General features: G+C 36.6%; 3 protein-coding genes across 4 annotated transcripts in view; 1 reads left to right on the top strand and 2 right to left on the bottom strand.

Moving 5' to 3' along the window:
- The first annotated feature begins 3,135 nt into the window (after nucleotides 1-3,135).
- LOC112590320 (fatty acid synthase-like) lies at nucleotides 3,136-13,908 on the top strand. 2 transcript variants are annotated; one of them, XM_025306434.1, is made up of 16 exons: nucleotides 3,136-3,449; nucleotides 3,550-3,800; nucleotides 5,785-6,016; nucleotides 6,167-6,585; nucleotides 6,884-7,177; nucleotides 7,243-7,450; nucleotides 7,530-7,690; nucleotides 7,939-8,256; nucleotides 8,340-8,815; nucleotides 9,273-9,577; nucleotides 9,655-10,056; nucleotides 10,303-11,327; nucleotides 11,474-11,715; nucleotides 11,790-12,483; nucleotides 12,607-13,438; nucleotides 13,626-13,908. In XM_025306434.1, the coding sequence occupies exons 1-16, from the start codon at nucleotides 3,281-3,283 to the stop codon at nucleotides 13,814-13,816; spliced, it is 6,219 nt and encodes a 2,072-aa protein (XP_025162219.1). In that variant the 5' UTR covers nucleotides 3,136-3,280; the 3' UTR covers nucleotides 13,817-13,908. The 2 variants fall into 2 exon arrangements, with proteins under 2 accessions (XP_025162219.1, XP_025162220.1); XM_025306435.1 differs by having other exon boundaries at nucleotides 13,570-13,748.
- Nucleotides 13,909-14,681: 773 nt separating this feature from the next.
- Nucleotides 14,682-15,872, bottom strand: LOC105185637 (uncharacterized). Its single transcript, XM_025306391.1, has 4 exons — nucleotides 15,619-15,872; nucleotides 15,227-15,481; nucleotides 14,900-15,151; nucleotides 14,682-14,819 (listed from the first exon to the last, which is right to left on the bottom strand). Exons 1-4 carry the CDS (start codon nucleotides 15,841-15,843, stop codon nucleotides 14,682-14,684), a joined length of 870 nt encoding a protein of 289 aa, XP_025162176.1. The 5' UTR covers nucleotides 15,844-15,872.
- Nucleotides 15,873-18,492: 2,620 nt separating this feature from the next.
- The window catches only part of LOC105191045 (serine-rich adhesin for platelets), a 70,159-nt gene continuing 67,497 nt past the window's right edge, over nucleotides 18,493-21,154 (bottom strand). The window contains exon 20 of the mRNA XM_011154145.3: nucleotides 18,493-20,991. Within this exon, the coding sequence (XP_011152447.2) occupies nucleotides 20,537-20,991 (455 nt within the window). The 3' untranslated portion in view covers nucleotides 18,493-20,536. The remainder of the gene's footprint in view (nucleotides 20,992-21,154) is intronic.

The raw sequence follows: 21,154 nt of genomic DNA, 5'->3' as shown, positions 1-21,154 counted from the left end.
TCATTATTATTATGCAGCTCAAACGGTCAAAAGGATAATGTTTATGGTCGGAATTTGTTTTTTTATGTTGTAAAAGAAAAGGGAAGATGTAAGTTGAATAAAAAGTTGGCTATTTTTCTTTTATATCATATTTGTTACATCACGAAATGTCACAGAAATGTCTCAGAAATTGTACTTTGTGCACTGAGTTGCAGAAAATAGACGGAAGCAGTCGAGACAGAAGATACATTTACATTTGACTGCGCGATCGGTTACGCAAAATCATATAGACAAAGAATTAATAACTGTTTTTCAATGTTACAACTTTAACCTTTTCTAGTGAATTTCTAACGGATCTCCGTGATACGTCATTTTCAAGAAAGTCATATTAAGATATACACAATCTGTTCTAGATCCAATGAGACTGGTCTAAAAAAAAATACAAAGCGTTTATTATTTTGATTTTTTATTCTTGTTTATTCAAAATAGTCCCCTTCTGAGTCAATACAGCGCTGGAAACGTTCAACAAATTTTTCGAAACATTTTTTATACTCATCGGCTGAAATGGCCTTTAGTATGGCGGTCGAAGTCTTTTGGATGACCGGGATGGTATCGAAACGATTTCCTTTCATCGGCAATTTCAGTTTGGGAAATAGCCAGAAGTCGCACGGAGGCAAATCAGGTGAATACGGTGGATGATCGATAACAATGATGCCTTTTTTGGTCAAGAATTCACGTACCATGATGGCTTTGTGCGATAGTGCATTATCGTGCAACAAAAACCAACTGCCTGGCTCTCGATATTCCGGTCGAACTCGTCGAATTCTGGCCCACAATCGTTGTAGAACTCCCAGATGATATCTGGGCAGACACACAGCGGTCGCTTCGAAGAATTTCTTTGACTTTCTCGATGTTTTCTTCATTGCGAATGGTTTCCTCACGACCGTCACGGAATCGGCCAAACCAACGGAAAACCTGTGCACGGGACATGCATTCATCCCCGTACACATTTTTTAGCGTTTCGTACGTTTCTGCACCACTTTTATCCAATTTAAAAGTTGGTTTTTCGACCGACGTACACAAAGTGACTTTACATAAAATGTCAAACCACAGTGAAATATCAACCGAATTCGCTCAAATTTTGAGGTTAAGTAGATGAAGGGTAGAACATTCACCTATCATCATTCACTCATAGATATCGCTGCGCTAAGAACTTTGATGGAACCAGTCTCATCGTATCTGGGACAGACTGTGTATATTATGTACATAACATATATACAATTTCTACAAGTGAAATTTATATAAAACTTATCTTTTTAAACAAAAAGGTAAAAAAAGGCGCCAAGTACAAGCGCAATACGTATTGTGTTATTTTTAGAAATTTTAAACTCAAATTATTTTTTTAAGGCATATATGTGTACATAACATAAGTTTTTACAAGTAAAACTTATAACTATAATAAAACTCTACAACACTATTCTACTGTACAAAAGAAGTGATATATTAGAACAGTAGCGCCAATTGAGAAACTTAACATATATATATGATTATTGTATACTTAATATTTTTAGAATTCCTTTTTTAAGATATATATTATGTACATAACATAAGTTTTTACAAATAAAACTTATCAAATTATTTTTCTTTCAAGATATATATGTACATAAGCTTTTAAAAGTAAAAATTATATAGTATTATAAAAATTTAACACGTTTATTAATAGTGTCCAATATTTAAAAAAATATCTTTTTAAAGGTTATTGTTATTCACGAAGAACCTAGCTACAAGAAATGTCCATGGCATAAATTTTTACAAGTAAAATTTATCATTATTTATTAGAACACTCAGTTATATGGTTATTTTACTTGTTATTATAACAAATTAATTATTATAACAATGCAATAAAAAATATTTAATACAAGTAATCTTGGCGCGGCTGCACCAAAAACTATATTAAAGATGTATGTATTACATAAAATGTAATACATAAATGTAATACATAAAAGTCAAATTAGATATCATTAACATTTCGTCAATTATAATAAGAATAACATCTTTGAATACAAAAATATCAAAATACGTAGAATATATACACATTCGATATCTATATTTTATAGTGAAGGTTTGTAATTTAATATAATACTATATAAACTTAAATAAAACATTACACCGTATATGTATAGAGAGAATTTATAAATACATTTTATTATAATAAAAATGCTGTCATGTATGTATCAAACAAGTTTTAGTTCGATATAATTTTTGGTGCAGCCGCGCCAAGATTATTTGTATTAAATATTTTTTATTGCATTGTTATAATAATTAATTTGTTATAATAACAAGTAAAATAACCATATAACTGAGTGTTCTAATAAATAATGATAAATTTTACTTATAAAAATTTATGCCATGGACATTTTTGTAGCTAGGTTCTTCGTAAATAACAATAACCTTTAAAAAGATATTTTTTTAAATATTGGACACTATTAATAAACGTGTTAAATTTTTATAATACTATATAATTTTTACTTTTAAAAGCTTATGTACATATATATCTTGAAAGAAAAATAATTTGATAAGTTTTATTTGTAAAAACTTATGTTATGTACATAATATATCTTAAAAATGGAATTTTAAAAATATTAAGTATACAATAATCATATATATATGTTAGGTTTCTCAATTGGCGCTACTGTTCTAATATATCACTTCTATTGTACAGTAGAATAGTGTTGCAGAATTTTATTATAGTTATAAGTTTTACTTGTAAAAATTTATGTTATGTACACATATACGCCTTAAAAAAATAATTTGAGTTTAAAATTTCTAAAAATAACACAATACGTGTTGCGCTTGTACTTGGCGCCTTTTTTTACCTTTTTGTTTAAAAAGGTAAGTTTTATATAAATTTTATTTGTATAAATTATATATATGTTATGTACATAATATATATCTTAATATGACTTTCTTGAAAATGTCGTATCACCGAGATCCATTAGTATTTACTAACCTTGTTATCGCCGATCACCGGTGATTTTTTTTTTTAAACGCGACTAGTCAGTCACCGGACCTCATGACCCCAACGGCACTCAACGCATATAAAGCGTCATATAAAAGCGTTCTGCAATTTTTTCACTTCGTCAGTAACGTGTGAGACTTAATACCACATCGTTAGAAATCTAACATATTTTCAAAGTAGGAAGTAATTTAAAAGAAGTGACATACAATATACGTGAAAACGAAATATAGATATAACATTAAAGTTTGCGGGCTTGTATTAATTGTATAAATATATTTAAAAATGTATTGTAACAGCACATCCACGATTGATTCAGCGCCGATTCAGGATGAAATCGTTATATCCGGAATTTCTGGCAGATTTCCCGAATCCGACAACGTCAGACATTTAAAAGAAAATCTACTGAATAAAGTAGATCTAGGTTCGGACGACTGTCGACGTTGGCAACATGGTAATATCTTCTTAAGTATTGTTATCCAAAGAAGTATCGATATATTACATTTTATCTGATATCTGAGTGTGTTGCTTTCCACATGTTATTGAATTCGCAGACCATCCGAATATACCAAAACGCACGGGAAAGATTAATAATATCGAGAAATTTGATGCGGAATATTTTGACATACCTTTCAACCAAGCCCACCTGTTGGATTCTATAACTAGATGTCTTTTGGAACATACGTACGAAGCCATCGTCGATGCCGGGATAAATCCGAAAGATTTACACGGCACGAAAACAGGAGTTATCGTCGGGACAAGTTTTTCCGAATCAGAGAATGAGCTTGTTTATGAAAAGACGCAGGTACAAAAATGCAAATAATATGCAGTAAATCATTCCAATCTTTGTCACAATTTTTATACGCAGATAAATAGATTTCTTATAAAATTATAAAATCGGTTTCTTATTTCGAAAGATACGAGGGTCGTTCAATAAGTCCTTAGAAAAAGATAGAAAAACAAATTATTTTGGGTAGATTTTTTTTTATTTTTCAACATAATCTCTTTTTAGCTCTATACACTTTTCCAAGCGTTTCTCCAACTTTTTTAAGCCGTCCAAAAAGTAGGATTTCGGAAGACCCTGAAAATAGCCATCTGTTTGGGCGATGACCTTTCCTCATTCGACGTGAACCGTTGTCCGCCGAGCCATTTTTTCAAGTTTGGAAATAAAAAAAGTCACTGGGGGCCAAATCCGGTGAATACGGTGGATGTGTAATAATTCGAACTTTAATTCCATAATTTTAGCCATCGAAACTGCGCAGGTGTGCACCCGTGCATTGTCTTGATGGAAGATCTTTTTCTTTTTCAAATGAGGACGTTTTTTCTTGATTTCTTCGCTCAACCGGTGCAATAACGACGCATAATACTCTCCAGTTATTGTTTGTCCTTTTTCCAAGTAATCGGTGTAGATGATTCCGCGTGCATCCCAAAAAACCGTGGCCATCACCTTGCCGGCCGATTTCACCGTCTTCGCCATCTTCGGAGCCCGTTCGTCTTCAAAAACTCACTGTTTTGTCTGTTTCTTTATCTTTGGAGTGTAGTGGTGTATCCATGTTTCGTCGACAGTTATGTATCGACGCAGAAACTCGTCAGGATTGTGACGGAAAAGCGCTAAAACAGTCTCAGAGTCGACCACATGATTGCGTTTATTCTCCACTGAGAGCAAACGCGGCACCCATCTTACCGAGATTTTTTTCACACCCAATTTTTCGTGCAAAATTGAAAACACTGTATCTTGCGATATGCCTGTGGCCTCAACTATTTCGCGCACTTTGATTCGTCGATCACTCAAAACCATATCGTGGATTTTGTCAATCATTTCGGGGGTAGTCACTTCCACTGGACGTCCCGAAAGATGTTCATCTTTTGTGGATGTACGGCCACGTTTAAACTCATTTACCCAATTGTAAACAGTTGCAAACGCAGGAGCAGATGTGCCATGAACTTCATCTAACTGAGCTTTAATCTCTTTCGGTGTTAAGCCTTTTAAATATAAGTGTTTAATCACCACTAGAAACTCACTTTTTTCCATTTTTCTAAATAAAGAAAAGTTTATTGCTTCAATCGACAATAAAAATGAAACCATGTGATGGATATGACTGAGACTTTAACAGCTGTCTAGTGAGTACAAGTAATGATGTTTATTAAAAACAAACCATTTTCGATGCGACTGCGAGCGCCATCTCTTGGATTTTCTAAGGACTTATTGAACGATCCTCGTATAATCGTCTCATTTAAAATTTAATAAAATGTAATCAATTAATATAAAAAGAAAAGTGTGGGGATAATTTAATTTAATAGATAAAGGATTTCTGATCGATTTTTAAACGAAAGTAAATTTTCTATTATAAAATATAATATTTTCCTCGATAATTTACGATTTTGATATTTAAATCGCAAAGGAATGAGATTGAGTGAATTAAATCAAGACAAGAATGAATGATAACAATTGTATGTTATTTATATAACTAACCGGCAAAAACTCTTGTTAAACTGAATTTGAGATATTGATTGATGAGTTTGTGCTTGTTGCCGTCTGTTACTTTCAAAGCACGATCAATTGAGAAAATTTGGAGTTTTATTGCTACTAATTTTATATTACCTTTATCTTAACCGTATAAAATACGATAAAATAATACTATATAAAAGCAAATTAGATATTATAAGAGATTATAAAGAAGAAACTATCTACAAAAAATATTATATATCCACATATATAATTTTATATAATTATTTCCATACTATAGTATTATATACTGTATATTAATATACTGTATATATACATGCAGGTTGCTGGTTATGGAGATCTAGGATGTAGAAGGTCCATGCAAGCAAATTGGATTTCTCATTGGTTAGGTGTCACAGGGTCATCTTACATGGTCGATACGGCTTGCAGCTCGAGTATATACGCTATGGAGCACGCATATAGAAACATAAAATTTGGACAGTGTGATAACATGATCGTTGCTGCCACAAATCTCTGCCTAAATCCTCTAATATCTTTGCAGTACATGCGACTAGGTATCTTATAATTACTCTTTACGCCGCACTTCGAACGTCACAGATAAAATAATCAATCTCAAAATTTAATAAAGAAATACTTTCGTAAACATATTTTTTTATATTTTTTTACAAAAGTAACTGCTATCATTTAGCATTTTGTAATTTCAGGTGCTTTATCGTCCGACGGGTTTTGCAAACCTTTCGATAATAATGCGAATGGTTACATGCGCAGTGAGGCGATCGGGGTAGTGTTTTTACAAAAAGCGAAGAATGCTAAAAGAATTTACGCAACTGTAATTCATTGCAAGACGAATTGCGACGGATTCAAAGAAGAAGGCATTACCTTCCCATCGACAAAAATGCAAAGCATTTTATTACAACAGTTTTACGACGAATGCAATATATCGCCGTCTGTTGTTGCCTACGTTGATGCTCATGGTACCGGCACGAAAGTTGGCGACCCAATAGAAATTAATTCAATCGAAAATGTTTTTTGCAAGGATAGACAAGGCCCTTTACTAATTAGTAGCAGCAAGTCAAACACTGGACATGCTGAGCCTGCCAGCGGCTTGCTTCAAATTATTAAGGTAGCGTGATAGATATTAATAATTAAATAAATTTGTCAAAGACACAGATATTATCAATATCAAAAATAGCTATTCCATATGCTATAATAATAAAACATCAACTTACGCCATACAACTGGGATGTTCTGTAATCTGCGCTCATTATTTAAATAGTGTTATTCTTGAAAATATTTGAAATATTTTTTATGGAAATATCGAAAGAGATCATTATTCATAAGGATATTCAAATGTTCAACATAACGCGTCTTTGAAGTTAGAAATTTTCTCAAAACGGATATTTCCCTCTCTCTCTGACAAGGTGCTGATAACAATGGAAACTGGCATAATTCCACCAAACATAAATATCACAAAAGAACGAGATGATATTGAAGCTTTTAAGCGAGGGACTATACGAGTCGTGACTACTCCAACAATATGGGAACCTACTTTTGTGGCTATAAATTCTTTTGGTTTTGGCGGAGCCAATGCTCATATTTTATTAGCACCTAATATGAAGCAAAAAGTCAACGGTGGGACACCAAAGGACGATTTGCCAAGACTCGTCGTCCTGTCCGGTCGTACCGAACAAGCAGTGGAGTCATTCTTATGTGAGGTAAGTAAAAATTGTGTCAGTTAAAAGACAGGAGTCTGCATTCATGCAAAATATGTCCAATATAGATTGGAAGTCAACCGGTAGATGTTGAATATGTTCGGCTGTTGCACGAACTCCATGCGGAAGAACTTCTAAATCATCCTTACAGAGGTTATACGATTGTTGAAAACCAAATATCGAGCAACATAACGAGCGAAATAGATCATTATGATGGAGTAAGAAAGCCGATCTGTTTTGTGTTTTCCGGTATCGGATCCCAATGGTCTGGCATGGGTATTTTCTCTCTCTTTTACGTAAGCGAAACGATTATAGTTAATTGTTTATCAATAAAATTGAATTTATACGTTGACAGGAAAAGCATTACTGCGCTTTCCAGCATTCTGTGAAACCATAGAAAAATGTGATACACTTCTAAAGATACATGGAGTGCACATCATCGACATTTTAACAAGTAAACAAAAAGTCACCCTTGACTGTATATCGAACACAGTCGTGAGCATCACTGCAATGCAGGTGACAAATTTTCTAACAATGATCGCGCAGTAAAGATCAATATCGAAGAGAGAAGATCATTTTACTGATTACTCTGAAACTCACGTACTTCATAAATTTTAACATAGCTCAATTAAGCTAAAACGCTTCTAATAAATTGTTCTCATTTACATAACATATGATATGGTCGATTTGAAGAATAACCTTCATGCTCTTCCCAAGCATTACGTGAAATTCGAAAAACATGACCCCTTTATTTCCTTCCTCAGCTTGGATTAATAGATCTCTTGATGTCGGTAAACGTTGTGCCAGACTATACCATCGGTCATTCAATCGGTGAACTTTGTTGCGGATATATAACTGGTGACTTCACGATCGAACAAGTGATTTTGTCTGCCTACTACATAGGATTGGCGTTGGAAGAAACAAAAATAGCGAAGTACGCCATGACGGATATTGGCGTTAGTTACAAAGAAGCGAAAATCATGTGTCCAGTAGATATCAAAGTAATATGCAGCTATAGTCCAGACACATGTTCCATCGTCGGGCTGAGGGAATCAATAGTGGCATTTACGAAGAAATTAGAGGTATTCCTCATTTTTCCTTCAGTATATTCAGTCTCTTACACAATATATTAAATAAATAATTCTGTTTATTCACTCACACACAGATTAACAAAATCTCTTATAAGGAGATAAATTGTTGCAATATTCCTCTTCATAGTTGCTATATCGTCCCTGCGAGAGAAAATATTTTGGCTAAATTACAATGGGCATTACCACAAAAGATGATGCATAAACAAAAATGGTGCAGATTGCCTTGCGATTATAACATATCGTATGCAGAATACTTTACCAACAATTTAGTGAATCCTATATTTTTCGAAAATGTCGCGAAAATGATTCCGGAGAATACAGCGTTCGTGGAAATCGCGCCGGATGGAATTCTGCAGGATGTCTTGAATAAAATTTTCGATACGACAACCATCGCGTTGACTCAACGCCATCACGAAGATAACGCTAAAGTATTTTTGCAAGGACTCGGCAAGATGTACAACTTTGGCTTGCAGCCGCAATTAGCCAATCTCTATCCGGCTGTAGAATTTCCAGTTAGTCGCAGCACGCCGATGATCTCGCCGTCGATCAAGTAAGTTGATTACATTGCTTGGGCACTTTGCGACCCACTTATGATGCGACTGTCTCACTTCTATACTATGTCATCTAGAATCTAGAGTCCATGATCTAGAGTAAATATTTACTGTAGTATAGCATTTATTTTGCTTTTTATACAGGACAAATAAATAATAAAATGTCTTTAACACGTTCATTGCCAAACTGAAAATTTGAATTACGTGTGGTGGTCAAAGTTATTTTTTCTTTTATTTATTTTTATTCGTTTTTTTGCACGATTGAACTGGCATTGAACTGAGTCTTTTCGAGGGTCCTGGTTTGTCAATCATAATAAAAAAACAATTGCGTGAACGGCCGTTTGGTGAGGGGCCGCAATACGCGATGTCGCGTGAACGGCAATGAACGTGTTAAAAGTGTTAAGAAACAATATATAAACATAATATATCTACCTAATTGATTCATAAATTTACAAGATGGAAGCATTTGGAAAACTGGTACGTCGCGTCATTCGCAACGGAGAAACAAATCACGTCTAGAGAGATTGTAATGGAAATCAACATACGAGAAGAAGATTATGAATATATGAGCGGCCACATAATCGATGGCAGAAATCTGTTGCCAGCTACAGCATATATTGAATTAATTTGGAAAATGGTTGGAAAGTTAAGGGAGGAGTCGTACAAAAATATACCGGTCGTATTTGAAAATGTTAAATTCCTCCGAGCGACACTTCTTTCAAACCAAGCAGCTGTAAAACTAACGTTAATGGTGCAAAAAAGTAAATCAATAGTTTGCTCAACAGGTATCTTTTTTCAAATTTTCGATATAATATATTTTATATATTTGTTTACGCAGGTACTGGGAGGTTTGAGATAACAGAAAATGGTAACGCAATTGTCACTGGCACGGTACGTGTTCCACTAGATCTTGACAAGGAAAATGTGCCCATCGATTATCTAGAAGAAGACGATAACGAGAAAGAAATAATGAAAACGAGAGATATATATAAGGAGCTTAAATTACGCGGATATCAATATACGGATCTGTTTCGTTCTTTAAGAAGTGCATCCATTACAGCCAGCCGAGGACACATAGAATGGATGAACAACTGGGTAGTGTTTATGGATAACATGCTCCAAATAAGGATCCTTGGGACAGACACGAGAAGTCCTCGTGTTCTTACTGAGATAGAAAAATTGGTGATCAATCCGAGGCTTCATGCGCAATATCTAAAAGATACTACGACTGAAAATACAGGTAGATTGACTATGAAACATAAATGTAGACAGATTTCTAGATAAATATAAATAAATATAGATAGAATGAAAGAAATATAGATTTCTTTCGATGTTCCCTTGTCTGGAATCTCCGTAATATTCTCTTTCAAATATTCCTTCATAATTAATATTCTAATTAGAATGTCACTTATAAGATATATATATATTATATAAATGAATTAATTAAATGATACAAGCTAAGTAAAACACGTTCAAATATTCTCAGAACTCGCTGTGCACGTATACAAAAATTTGAATACAGTAATATCTGGTGGTGTGGAGATTCGTGGCATTACCGCCACTATTATACCTCGACGGAAGGTAACGGGGAGTCCTGTCCTTGAAAAATACAAATTTGTAGCTCATCGAGACGGAGTAAAAGTTTCTCTTGAAGTTGGAATAACTCTGTCGACACATCTTGTTCTGGAGTACCATCAAACAACCAAAGTGGACATTATCGAACTACTCGAAGATGATGATGACATTTCAATAGAAGAATTAGCCTCTCCGCTGTTTGCTCAAATTTTGGGGAACTTACCGCTTATTCAGCCTAATATTACTTTGATAAATAGAACTAATCGTTTCGATGACATTAAACTTCCTTCAGAAATCGTAATTACAAAGTCAAAGAAGCTATCGACGAAAAACAATATAATGTTAGCCACAGGCTGTAATTTGTTAACGAGCAGCAAAAACGAAACCCTAAAAGAAATCTTATTAATATTAAGAGATGACGGCTTTTTGTTGACACGTGGGCAACCCCTCACAAAAGCGGATCTTGCCTACGCGGATGCGAACAACCTAGCGGTAATACTCGAGAAACAGACAGGTAATGAGTCTATAACGCTCTTGAAGAAGAGAGGTCAGTCGACGAATAAAACGCAAGTTATATACGTGAACAATTACGAATTCTCTTGGCTGAAACAAATCAAATCAATTCTAAGCGCGGGGGACGAATTGACTAACAGTATGAGAATAATTATTGTTGGAGAGAAGGACACTGATTGCGGCTTACTGGGTCTCGTTAATTGTCTGAGGAAAGAACCGGGCGGTGAATTAATTAGAGGAGTGTTCATTCAGGACAAGAACGCACCGAAATTCTCATTGCACGATCCATTCTACACGGAACAACTTCGGATGGATCTCGTTATAAATGTTTTACGGCCCGAAAAAGTATGGGGATCGTACAGACATCTTCCGTTGGAGCCCCTAAAACACAAGCTTGTACATCATGCCTTGATGAATCAATTGGTACATATCGCTGACGGACAAAACAAAATATATCTTAAATTACCATTTCCATATGGTTAAAAAATTATTACACTAGATATGTTACTTATCATATTTAATTAAACAAAGTATCATTTTTATGGTATTAAACATTGTATCACTTTTAGGTGCATGGAGATTTAACTTCATTACATTGGATTGAAGGCGATATCACTCCGGATTACCAGCACGAAAATCTCGTTAATATAATTTACGCTTCTCTTAACTTCAAGGATGTAATGCTAGCAAGCGGTAAAATTAACTTGGATGATTATATGTCTCGCGGACGACTGGAAGACTGCGTATTAGGTTTCGAGTACGTCGGTATCGACGATACTGGACGCAAAATAATGGGACTGGTCGAAAATAAGTGTGTAACTGATAAATCGTGTAACATTGACAAGAGGATGTCATAAGGCAATAACGATATAATTCTTTATTCAGGTGCATATCAAATATGCGGGTGTTCGATCAACATCTATCCTGGGAAATTCCGGACGGATGGACTCTCGAGGACGCCGCGACGGTTCCCTGCGCTTATGCCACATGTTACTACGCATTGTACCTTCGTGGAAAATTAAAGAAAAACGACAAAGTACTGATCCACTCAGGTACCGGCGCTGTAGGACAAGCTGCTATCAATATTGCACTTCATGATGGTTGCGAAGTTTTTACCACTGTTGGTACCTTGGAAAAGCGAAAGTTCATACGAGATACTTTCCCGTCTATCCCGGAGGATCATATTGGGAATTCGCGCGACATCAGCTTCGAACAGATGATATATCAACAGACCAATGGTCGTGGTGTGGATGTTGTATTAAATTCATTAGCCGAAGATAAACTTCAAGCGTCTGTACGTTGCCTCGCCAGAAATGGGCGATTTTTGGAAATCGGAAAATTCGATATGATGTCTAACAATACATTGAACATGTCGGTATTTTCGAAAGGGATTACATTTTACGGTGTAATGTTAGACGTTCTTATTAACAGCAGCAACGAACAGAAAGATAATTTAAAAACGATAGTAGCAGCAGGTCTTAAAAAGGGAGCCATAAAGCCAATTACTAGAAAAGTTTTCCAAAAGGACGAGATAGAAACGGCTTTTAGGTACATGGCAGCTGGAAAACACATTGGAAAGGTAAGATGATTGATAAATGTTCCTAATGGCATTAGTTATAATAAACGGTCATGTACAGTGTTAAAAAAGGTATAGTGTTACAATATGAAATACAATATGAAAAGTTTTATATGATGTTTTCAGATAATTATAAAGATACAAGAGGAGGAAAAATTCATGAACACGCCTTTGCTTGCCCTACCGCGTTACTATTGTCTACCGAATAGGTCATACATTATCCTGGGAGGATTGGGTGGTTTCGGCTTGGAATTAGCCGACTGGTTAGTTATTCGTGGTGCCAGGAACCTCGTGCTTATCTCACGAACTGGACTAAAGAACGGTTATCAGCGTATGAAGGTTGAGCTGTGGAAATCTTACGGAGTGAAAGTATTAATCGTATCGAACGTCGATGCATCAGACATCAAAGATTGCGAGTACATATTGAGAACAGCGGAGGAATTGGCGCCAACAGACGCCATATTCAATCTTGCTGTTGTACTAAACGATAAGATTTGTCAGAATCACACGATAGAGACATTCCAGGAACCATTCAAAGCGAAAGCGTGGACCACGAAGAACTTGGATCAGTTGTCCAAATGCATATGTCCTGAGCTACGTCACTTCGTCGTCTTCTCCTCCGTGTCGTGCGGTAGAGGCAATGCCGGGCAGAGCAATTACGGAATGGCAAATTCTATCATGGAAAGAATCTGTGAGAGAAGAACACAGGAGGGCTTACATGGATTGGCGATTCAATGGGGCGCCATCGGCGATGTCGGTTTTGTAGCCGACATGCAAGAGGACAACAAAGAAATGATCATTGGCGGTACATTGCAGCAGAAAATAAGTTCCTGCATCAAGAAGCTGGAAGAATTCCTCTTACAAAAGCAGCCAGTAGTGGCGAGCATGGTTGTGGCAGAGAAGCGTTCGGGCGCTGTTAGTTCCATCAGTGTTATTGACACCGTAGCCAACATTATGAGTAAGTGAAAAGTATTAATTAAAATGAGATGGAAAAAGTTAACTGTTAACTATTATTTGAGGAGCAGAAATGCATATAATGTACAAATGTTTGTGTGAGTCGATTTTTGCATCTACTTGTGCTTCTTGCAGTTCGGACGTTACTACATTATATTTATTAATCACGAATGACTATTAACATATGACAGGTGTGAAGGATTTGACCACTGTGTCTGCTCAGGCACGCCTGTCTGAACTTGGAATGGACTCGATGATGGTCGTAGAAACCAAACAAACCTTAGAACGGGAGCATGGGATATTTTTAGCTGCCCAGGATATTCGGAATCTCACTTTTGCCAAACTTGCTGAAATGTTTGAGCAGAGAAGAAGCGAAGAATGAGAATTTACGCTCTGGTGATGTTGCGTATGGAAATAAATCGACTGGTCTAAAATTATTTATTATTAATTAAAATAATTTAGATTATTCATTTGTACACCTAATATTATCTCTTGAATTACGTATATTCTTAAATTACGATATGTCAAATTGGTTTACTGTCCAAATAATGATAATGTTTTATCGTACACTTTACTTTCTGAAAAGGCAAGAAAGGAAGGTTTCTTAAGCATTATTAAACAGTCTTAAAATCGGCCTCTTAATATTTAATCTTATCTACAAATTAATTATAGAAATTAAAAGATTCATGAAAGAAAAAAAGAAACAGTAAATAGCATACCATGATTTTCCTCTCTGTATCTGTCGAAAGTATTTATTTATTAATATATTAAATTAGAATATAGAGTATATAGTGTATAGTATACATACACGCACATATTACAATTCTATGTGCAATGTGCCTGACGATTAAGGACAACACTTGTTCGTAAAATGACAAAGGACTCTTCTAAAACGTAATTTACATTTTAAAAGAGTCCTTTGTCATTTTACAAACAAGTGTTAATTAGAGAATTAATAAAGTTTAATAAAGAATTAAAGGATTAATATAAGAATTAAAACTTAGATTAAAGGATTAAAACGTAGATTACCTGTTGTAGGAGGGTGGAATTAAAAAAGAATACAGCGGTTTAGCCGTACAAGATGAAAGGAAATATTTTATATTAACGTCAGAAATTCTGACCGTTGTATTTTTTTTCAAATTTCACCCTTCTACAACAGATAATCTACGTTTTAATTCTTTAATTTTTATATTAACCCTTTAATTCTTATATTTAACATATATTATTATAATATTATATATTATAAATCATTGTTTTCCATTATTAATATACCAATATATTACATCAATATATTGCCCATTGATAGTAGCTACAACTTTGTCGTTGTACAATATCGAAAAGTGATTTCCTTCGATATAATGCACCTGCACATTTCCAGTGGTAATCTGAAAATTATTCCGTTGAATAAAATTCCTCCGTGTGAATTAAACAATTTTGATCGTAGTAAATTTTATATGATATATACCTTATGGAGGCCATAATCCTCATGAGGAAAATTCAGCGACATTGTGGTTGGCTTAAGAAGTATTACGGGTGACGTAATTTTCGGTAATTCCGTTATGTTATACTTATATAATGCTTGCACGTGTTTGTAAATTGTTAAACATAGAGACTTCATAGATTCGGCAGAGAATTTCATATATAACGGAGGAAGAAGTTTTACAAACATATTTAGCTTATCGTCCCAGTTAATAAGTTTATTCAGTTCCAGGAAAAGCTGCAAGATAAGTAGATTATTTGACTTTTTCCGGAGAAACTCACGTTTACAAATAATATTTATAATAATAAATACCTTTCCACTAATCGTTGGCTCTAAAATATCCATTATACTTAGAAGAATATTATTCTCAAGTTCCTCAGTTGTAGCGCCAAATATAATTTGATTTAACAATGCTCTTAACTGTTCAGGTGCGCCGTCGATGAACACCAATCGGCCTTGGAAGTGCATATTTTCCAACCTTCTTGTTAACTCGATCGCAATTAACGTTCCATACGAATAGGCGATTATAAGGAAATCTTGCTTAGATTTGATTCTTTGTATCATATGCTGAAAGCGCAGAGAAGAAGATGAAATATAATAGTAGTTAAAAAGGGAATTAATATTGCATAAGGTTATATTGTGTTACAATGTAATTTTATTTGTATTTTATGCTATATAACTATATTGAAGTGAAAGATTCATACTTTGAAGATACTATCAACGATATCGGCTACTGTGTTACAATTTTTGTCGATATTGTATGTCCCATATTGTAAGCATGTTGCTGGTGCTTCAATTTTCGGCGCCAAAGAATAGAAAATATTTCCACAACCTTCGATTCCTGGCAATAGGAATATCTCGTCCTTCGTTGTATCGCCTTTCGTTTGAAGATTCATACAGATGTCGTTTATTAAATTGTCTTCACCCATCGTATTATTTTATCGTAATTATTTTAAGCAGTTATGAAAACAATTTGAAATTGAATAGATTTTCCCGCTCTTTTGTGATTATGCAATGTTGACATATAGCTATTAAAAAGAACATAGTTTGGCGAAAGGTCCAAAATAACCTTCAAAAGTATTCAGTTCAGTACAGTCGAAAATGGCAAATGCTGCAAATTCGCATGCTCTTGCAGCATTTTTTCCTTGTTGGAATTCGTAAAGAATGCAGTGTCGGATATGCACCTTATCTGTTGCCATTTTCGACTGTACTGAACTGAATACTTTTGAAGGTTATGTTGGACCTTTCGCCAAACTATATGTTCTTTTTAATAGCTATATGTCAACATTGCATAAGAGCGTGCGAATCGATTTGTTCCTTTCTCGGCGAAGGTGTTGTATCGTACGATATATGCGCATTTTGGTTTAAAGGGATCCTGGAGCGGCGACCGAACTTCAACGCGATTGCGCCCTCATCTGAGCGGAACTAATAATGTCGATAATACCGACACTTACAGTTTCGTTATCGACATTTATCGATATGTACATATAAACACGTTTCCACGTATATTGTGAAAATATACATTGGGTGCGTTCACAACACTTAACAGTTGCACAACTGTAGAGTAATTCATCAATGTTATTGGTCTGAATGTAAAGGCTCGTCTACATTAGCTGTAAGAGTAAGGGCAAGAGCACAGGCTTTTGCATAACACATAATACGTAACACATAAGAGAATAAACCAATTAGTTTTCTTCATTTCCCTCCTCAGGATAGAAATGAAGAACTCTGATCGGTTGATTCTCTTATGCGTTGTGTATTATGCGTTATGCAGAAGTCTGTGCTCTGGCCCTAAGGCTGTAAGGCTGTAACGTAAGCTGTCAGTGAATGAAAATATTTCATTTCATGTCTTGCAACCTTACAGCCTTACTCTTACAGCTAATGTAGACGAGCCTTAAGGACCAATAGTCACTAATCGCTCACTGAGCGGTTTTCTCCGCTGAACGCACCCATTATGAAAACATATAGTATATACAAGGTGTTTGATAGCTGATCATGCAGACGAAAGTTGGAGATAGATTGGGTGTAGCCGAGAAGAAAAGTCATGTATCATAATGTCAAATTGCCAATAGTTATCGAGTTATTAATTAAAACATGTGAGCCAACGAGCGCGTAGAGAACGGAGGGCGGCCGCAGTAAGCACGTAGACATTTGATACAGGCGGAGTCAGCGAGTGACGATAGGCAAGCGCGCGTGGCGAGGGGCAACGTAAGCGACAAGAGGCGATCGCGCGCGACGAGGAGTGAGCGAACTTTTTCTTTATAGCTTTTTTCTTATAGCTCGCTCGCTCCTCGTCGTTCGCGCTCGCTCGTTCTTCGTCGCGCTCGCTCGCCTCTTGTCGCTTGCGCTCGTTCGCTCCTCGTCATTCGCGCTCGCTCGCTCTCGTCGCGCGCGCTCGCCTCTTGTCGTTTACGTTGCCCCTCGCCGCGCGCGCTCGTCTACCGTCACTCGTTGACTCCACCTGTATCAAATGTCTACGTGCTTACTGTGGTCGCCCTCCGCTCTCTACGCGCTCATTGGCTCACATGTTTTAATTAATAACTCGATAACTATTGGCAATTTGACATTATGGTATATGACTTTTGTTCTCGGCTACACCCAATCTATCTCCAACTTTCGTCTGCATGATCAGCTATCAAACACCCTGTATATGTATATGTAGCTAATTTAACTTAAACGTAATTTTATTGAAGACACCACATGTGAAGTTGTGATTGGTACATACGACATACGTGCGACATACGATAAAGTCTTCCGACTGATTGTAAACGCGGCTTAATGAGCGTGCAATTGAGGGAACAAAGATACGAGAGAGTTTCGACCACTAATCTTTTTATTAGCTGCACTGATTGAAAAATCTTTTTGCATAATGAAAGTACTTATAATAACGAAGTCTGGAAAGCAGAGTTTTATGTAAAATTCGACAAAAAATTTAACAACTACAGTTTCATTGTCATAATATTACTCTACGCATGAAATAAACAAGGATAGTACGATTGTGTCTGCCTGCAGCTCCATCGATTACGATTACGTGGAACTAATCTACTGTTCTGTTTTACCCCAAAGTGTAGCAAAAATATTCCGCTTACACACACACATATCCAAGCCATTTTTTCTCAAATACTATTCATTTTACACTAATTTCTGAGCTCATTTCTGTTACTTTAGTATTATTCTTTCATATTATGGCTAGTATGGAAGCAAAAGCTTTCGCAAGGACAAACTGCAGAACTGTTATAATTAATAAGTAAAGTTACGAGCTGATGCAGAACATGATAACGAAACTGTAATTTTTTAATTTTTCATTGAATTTTACATTATTTTACAAAACTCTGCTTTCCAGACTTCGTTATTATAAGTACTTTCGCTGTACAAAAGGATTTTTCAATCTGTATAGCTAATAAAGAGAATAGTGTTTGAGAAGATTGAATCAATATGTCGATAAAACAGACGACTCCAAGATCTCCTTAATACTATAAAAGTCTGTGATACCACCCTGTGCTCCCATCATGTCGGCAGTGAGTTGCTTCTGTTTTAACTTCAGCTGCTACGAGGAATACGCAAAGACTCTCATGTTGCTGGTTAAACGATGCTTTTATTCCAAGTACAAAAATCTCCGATACATGCGGACTCGATGGAATCGAGTCGAATGTTACGCTACGTTCTCACACAGCGGAGCTTTCTTATGTAAAGTGTTTATTTGTATTGCTCGTCGCGTGCGCGTATCTCGCGCGAAATTCGAGAGAAGAGGCTTTATTGACGATCGCACTGCGAAAGCGAATTTTATACAAGCGAGCTGGCGCTCGCCGGTACGCCACGCGCGAGAAGAAAGAGAAGAACGTTACCTTACACGCTATTTACACTATGTAACACTATGTAATATTTACATATAGAGACTTTAACGATAATATCACCGCAATGCGCGTGTTCGCTCGTTTATATGGCTATTACACGATCGTACAAGAAGAAGTTTCATGTATCGTTGGAATATAATCAGCCGGAAAAATAGCCCGCTTTGTAGGGTACCAGCGACCGTACCAGCGATCGGCTCTCACGAAGAGCCCGTATCGAAGAGAAAGAGTGACCCAAAAAAGGTTTTTTTAGCTCGTTTTGGAGCTCTTAATTTTTTAAATAAATCATATGCCAAATGTTACCTTATAATGAGGTATGGATCCTTTCTAATTTCTATCTTGAGATGACAATTGGTTTCTGAGATAGAGAGAGAGTCAAAGTTCATCAGCGATAAAGCTCATGTTCTTCGAAGCGTTCAGTGTTCTTGATACTTTGAAAACTCAAGATAACGTCCTAAGATAACCTAAGATTTTTTGGATCGCAATTACGAATCTAAAAAAAATTCAAGATGGCTGATCTGATATGGCGGACCTCATTTAAAAAATATATTCAATTATTATGATGTTTGGTTTAATGGCTCAAGATAAGAAAATCATTTTTTCATCAACAGTCTGCCATATTGGATCAGCTATTTTGAATTTCTAAAATCTAACTTGACACTAGCCATCAGCGCCTGAAAAAATCCAGGATAAATATTCTTGAACCATTAAACCAAACTCCATAATATTTAAATGTACTTTTTGTGATAAGGTCCGCCATATTGGATCAGTCATTTTAAATTTCTCTTTGACTTGAAGTTCGACTTGTAGAAAATAACCTCAAGATAGATAATACTGTGCCATTAAAATGGATCTCACAATATAAGTATCATTTTTTGTGATAAGGTCCGCCACATTGGATCAGACATCTTGAATTTCTTTTTTTTTGAAGAAATTTGACTCTAGATTCGTAATTGGCAACTCAAAAAATCTTAGGATACGTTATCTTGAGTTTTCAAAGTGTCAAAAACATTGTGCATTGAAGAACATAAGCTTTATCGCTGTTGAACTTTGACCCTCTTTATCTCAGAAACTAATTGTCACCTTAAGATAAAAATTTGTGAGGATTCATACCTCATTATAAGGTAACGACATGCGATTTACTTAAAAAATCGAGGGCCCCAAAACGGGCCAATTTTTGGGTTACTTTCTCAAGGACAAAACTATCGTTGCATTAGGGAAGTAATAATGTTAAAAAACTCATTGTCGCGCCTTTATCTTGGACTGCAGCGTTGCACCCGTCGGACCATAGAGATGTTCGGATGGGTGAAAAGATCGTTTTCGGGACGGTAGAAGAGAACAGGGAAGATACGGTCTCTTCGTTGATCGCTTGTCGAGTCTCCCCGAAAGAATAACCCAAAGTTATGCCACGCGAATGATTAACGACGGTGGAGTTGAAGCCTAAAATAATAAACCTCGACGAAAAAGGCGGTGAGTTAAGGTAGAATTTGTGCGAATCGATCTCTCGCCAGAAGGGTCCGAGACTTTCGCAGAAGAACGTCTCGCGACGGTGATCTCGACTACTCGACAACCGCGTGTGCTTCGCCGGGGATGTTTCCCGCGCGAGTGGCGGAAATGAGCCAAGAGAATGTGCCGCTCGAGTATAGTCAGGATTTTGATCTCGTCGATGAACGAAAACTACGCGATCGGTGCGACCGGTCCTCCGGTAAATCTCTCACGCTCGAAGTGTATGTATGAAGACACGACTGTCGAGTAGCCTAGGTAACCGCGGTCAGTCCTTGCAGCCGAGACCGGCGGACCAATTGCAGATACCGCCGACCGGATCGAAGGACAATTTGGCTGGACAGGTATATTCAGTCCCGATCACCTGGCCGTTCACCATACGAGCGCAGGTGATGAACTTCTTGCACGAGTACGGGTGCGGAAAGTTACCCTGGTCAAGGCAGCGTATCGTGCCTTTGCTCGTGAGGAAGAGTTTGCTGTCAAGGAAGGACTTGCCGGCGACAATCGGCACCTCGTCCTCATAATAATCGTAGTCGACGACCGGCGGTCTCCTGGGCCTCGCGGTCGCATTCACCGTAGGCTTGTCCTTCGTCTTGGACCCTTGCCGGCTCCTCGAGACGCCGTCGTACCTTGAAACCGTCCTACTCGCCGGAGTAGGATCGATTCTAGGTGCTATGGTGGTGCTTATCTTGCGCCTTACGGCGTCCCTTAACGGTGTGCGACCTGATCAGTCGTGGAAGCTGATTAGTCGACGTATCGCTGCTTGGGGGCGTAAGCGGGTCACGTTGATGAGAGACTGATTCCCCGGGCGTGAGAGAGAGAGAGAGAGAGAGAGAGAGAGAGAGAGAGAGAGAGAGAGAAAGTGACACGAAGTAGGGCGGAAGAG

This window comes from Harpegnathos saltator, unplaced genomic scaffold, assembly GCF_003227715.2.
Source record: "Harpegnathos saltator strain DR-91 unplaced genomic scaffold, Hsal_v8.6 scaffold779, whole genome shotgun sequence".
In the NCBI taxonomy this organism is placed as follows: Eukaryota; Metazoa; Arthropoda; class Insecta; order Hymenoptera; family Formicidae; genus Harpegnathos; species Harpegnathos saltator.
Note: the sequence above shows the minus strand (reverse complement) of the source record. Positions and strands in the feature narration are given on the sequence as shown.

Coding starts and splice junctions, on each gene's coding strand:
- LOC112590320 (XM_025306434.1), top strand. CDS start 3,281: ATGTATTGTAACAGCACATCCACGATTGATTCAGCGCCGATTCAGGAT. Junction 6,017..6,166: donor TTTGCAGTACATGCGACTAG/GTATCTTATAAT, acceptor TTGTAATTTCAG/GTGCTTTATCGTCCGACGGG. Junction 12,484..12,606: donor CTGGAAAACACATTGGAAAG/GTAAGATGATTG, acceptor TGATGTTTTCAG/ATAATTATAAAGATACAAGA.
- LOC105185637 (XM_025306391.1), bottom strand. CDS start 15,843: ATGGGTGAAGACAATTTAATAAACGACATCTGTATGAATCTTCAAACG. Junction 15,482..15,618: donor TCGTTGATAGTATCTTCAAA/GTATGAATCTTT, acceptor CTGCGCTTTCAG/CATATGATACAAAGAATCAA. Junction 15,152..15,226: donor AGCCAACGATTAGTGGAAAG/GTATTTATTATT, acceptor CTTATCTTGCAG/CTTTTCCTGGAACTGAATAA.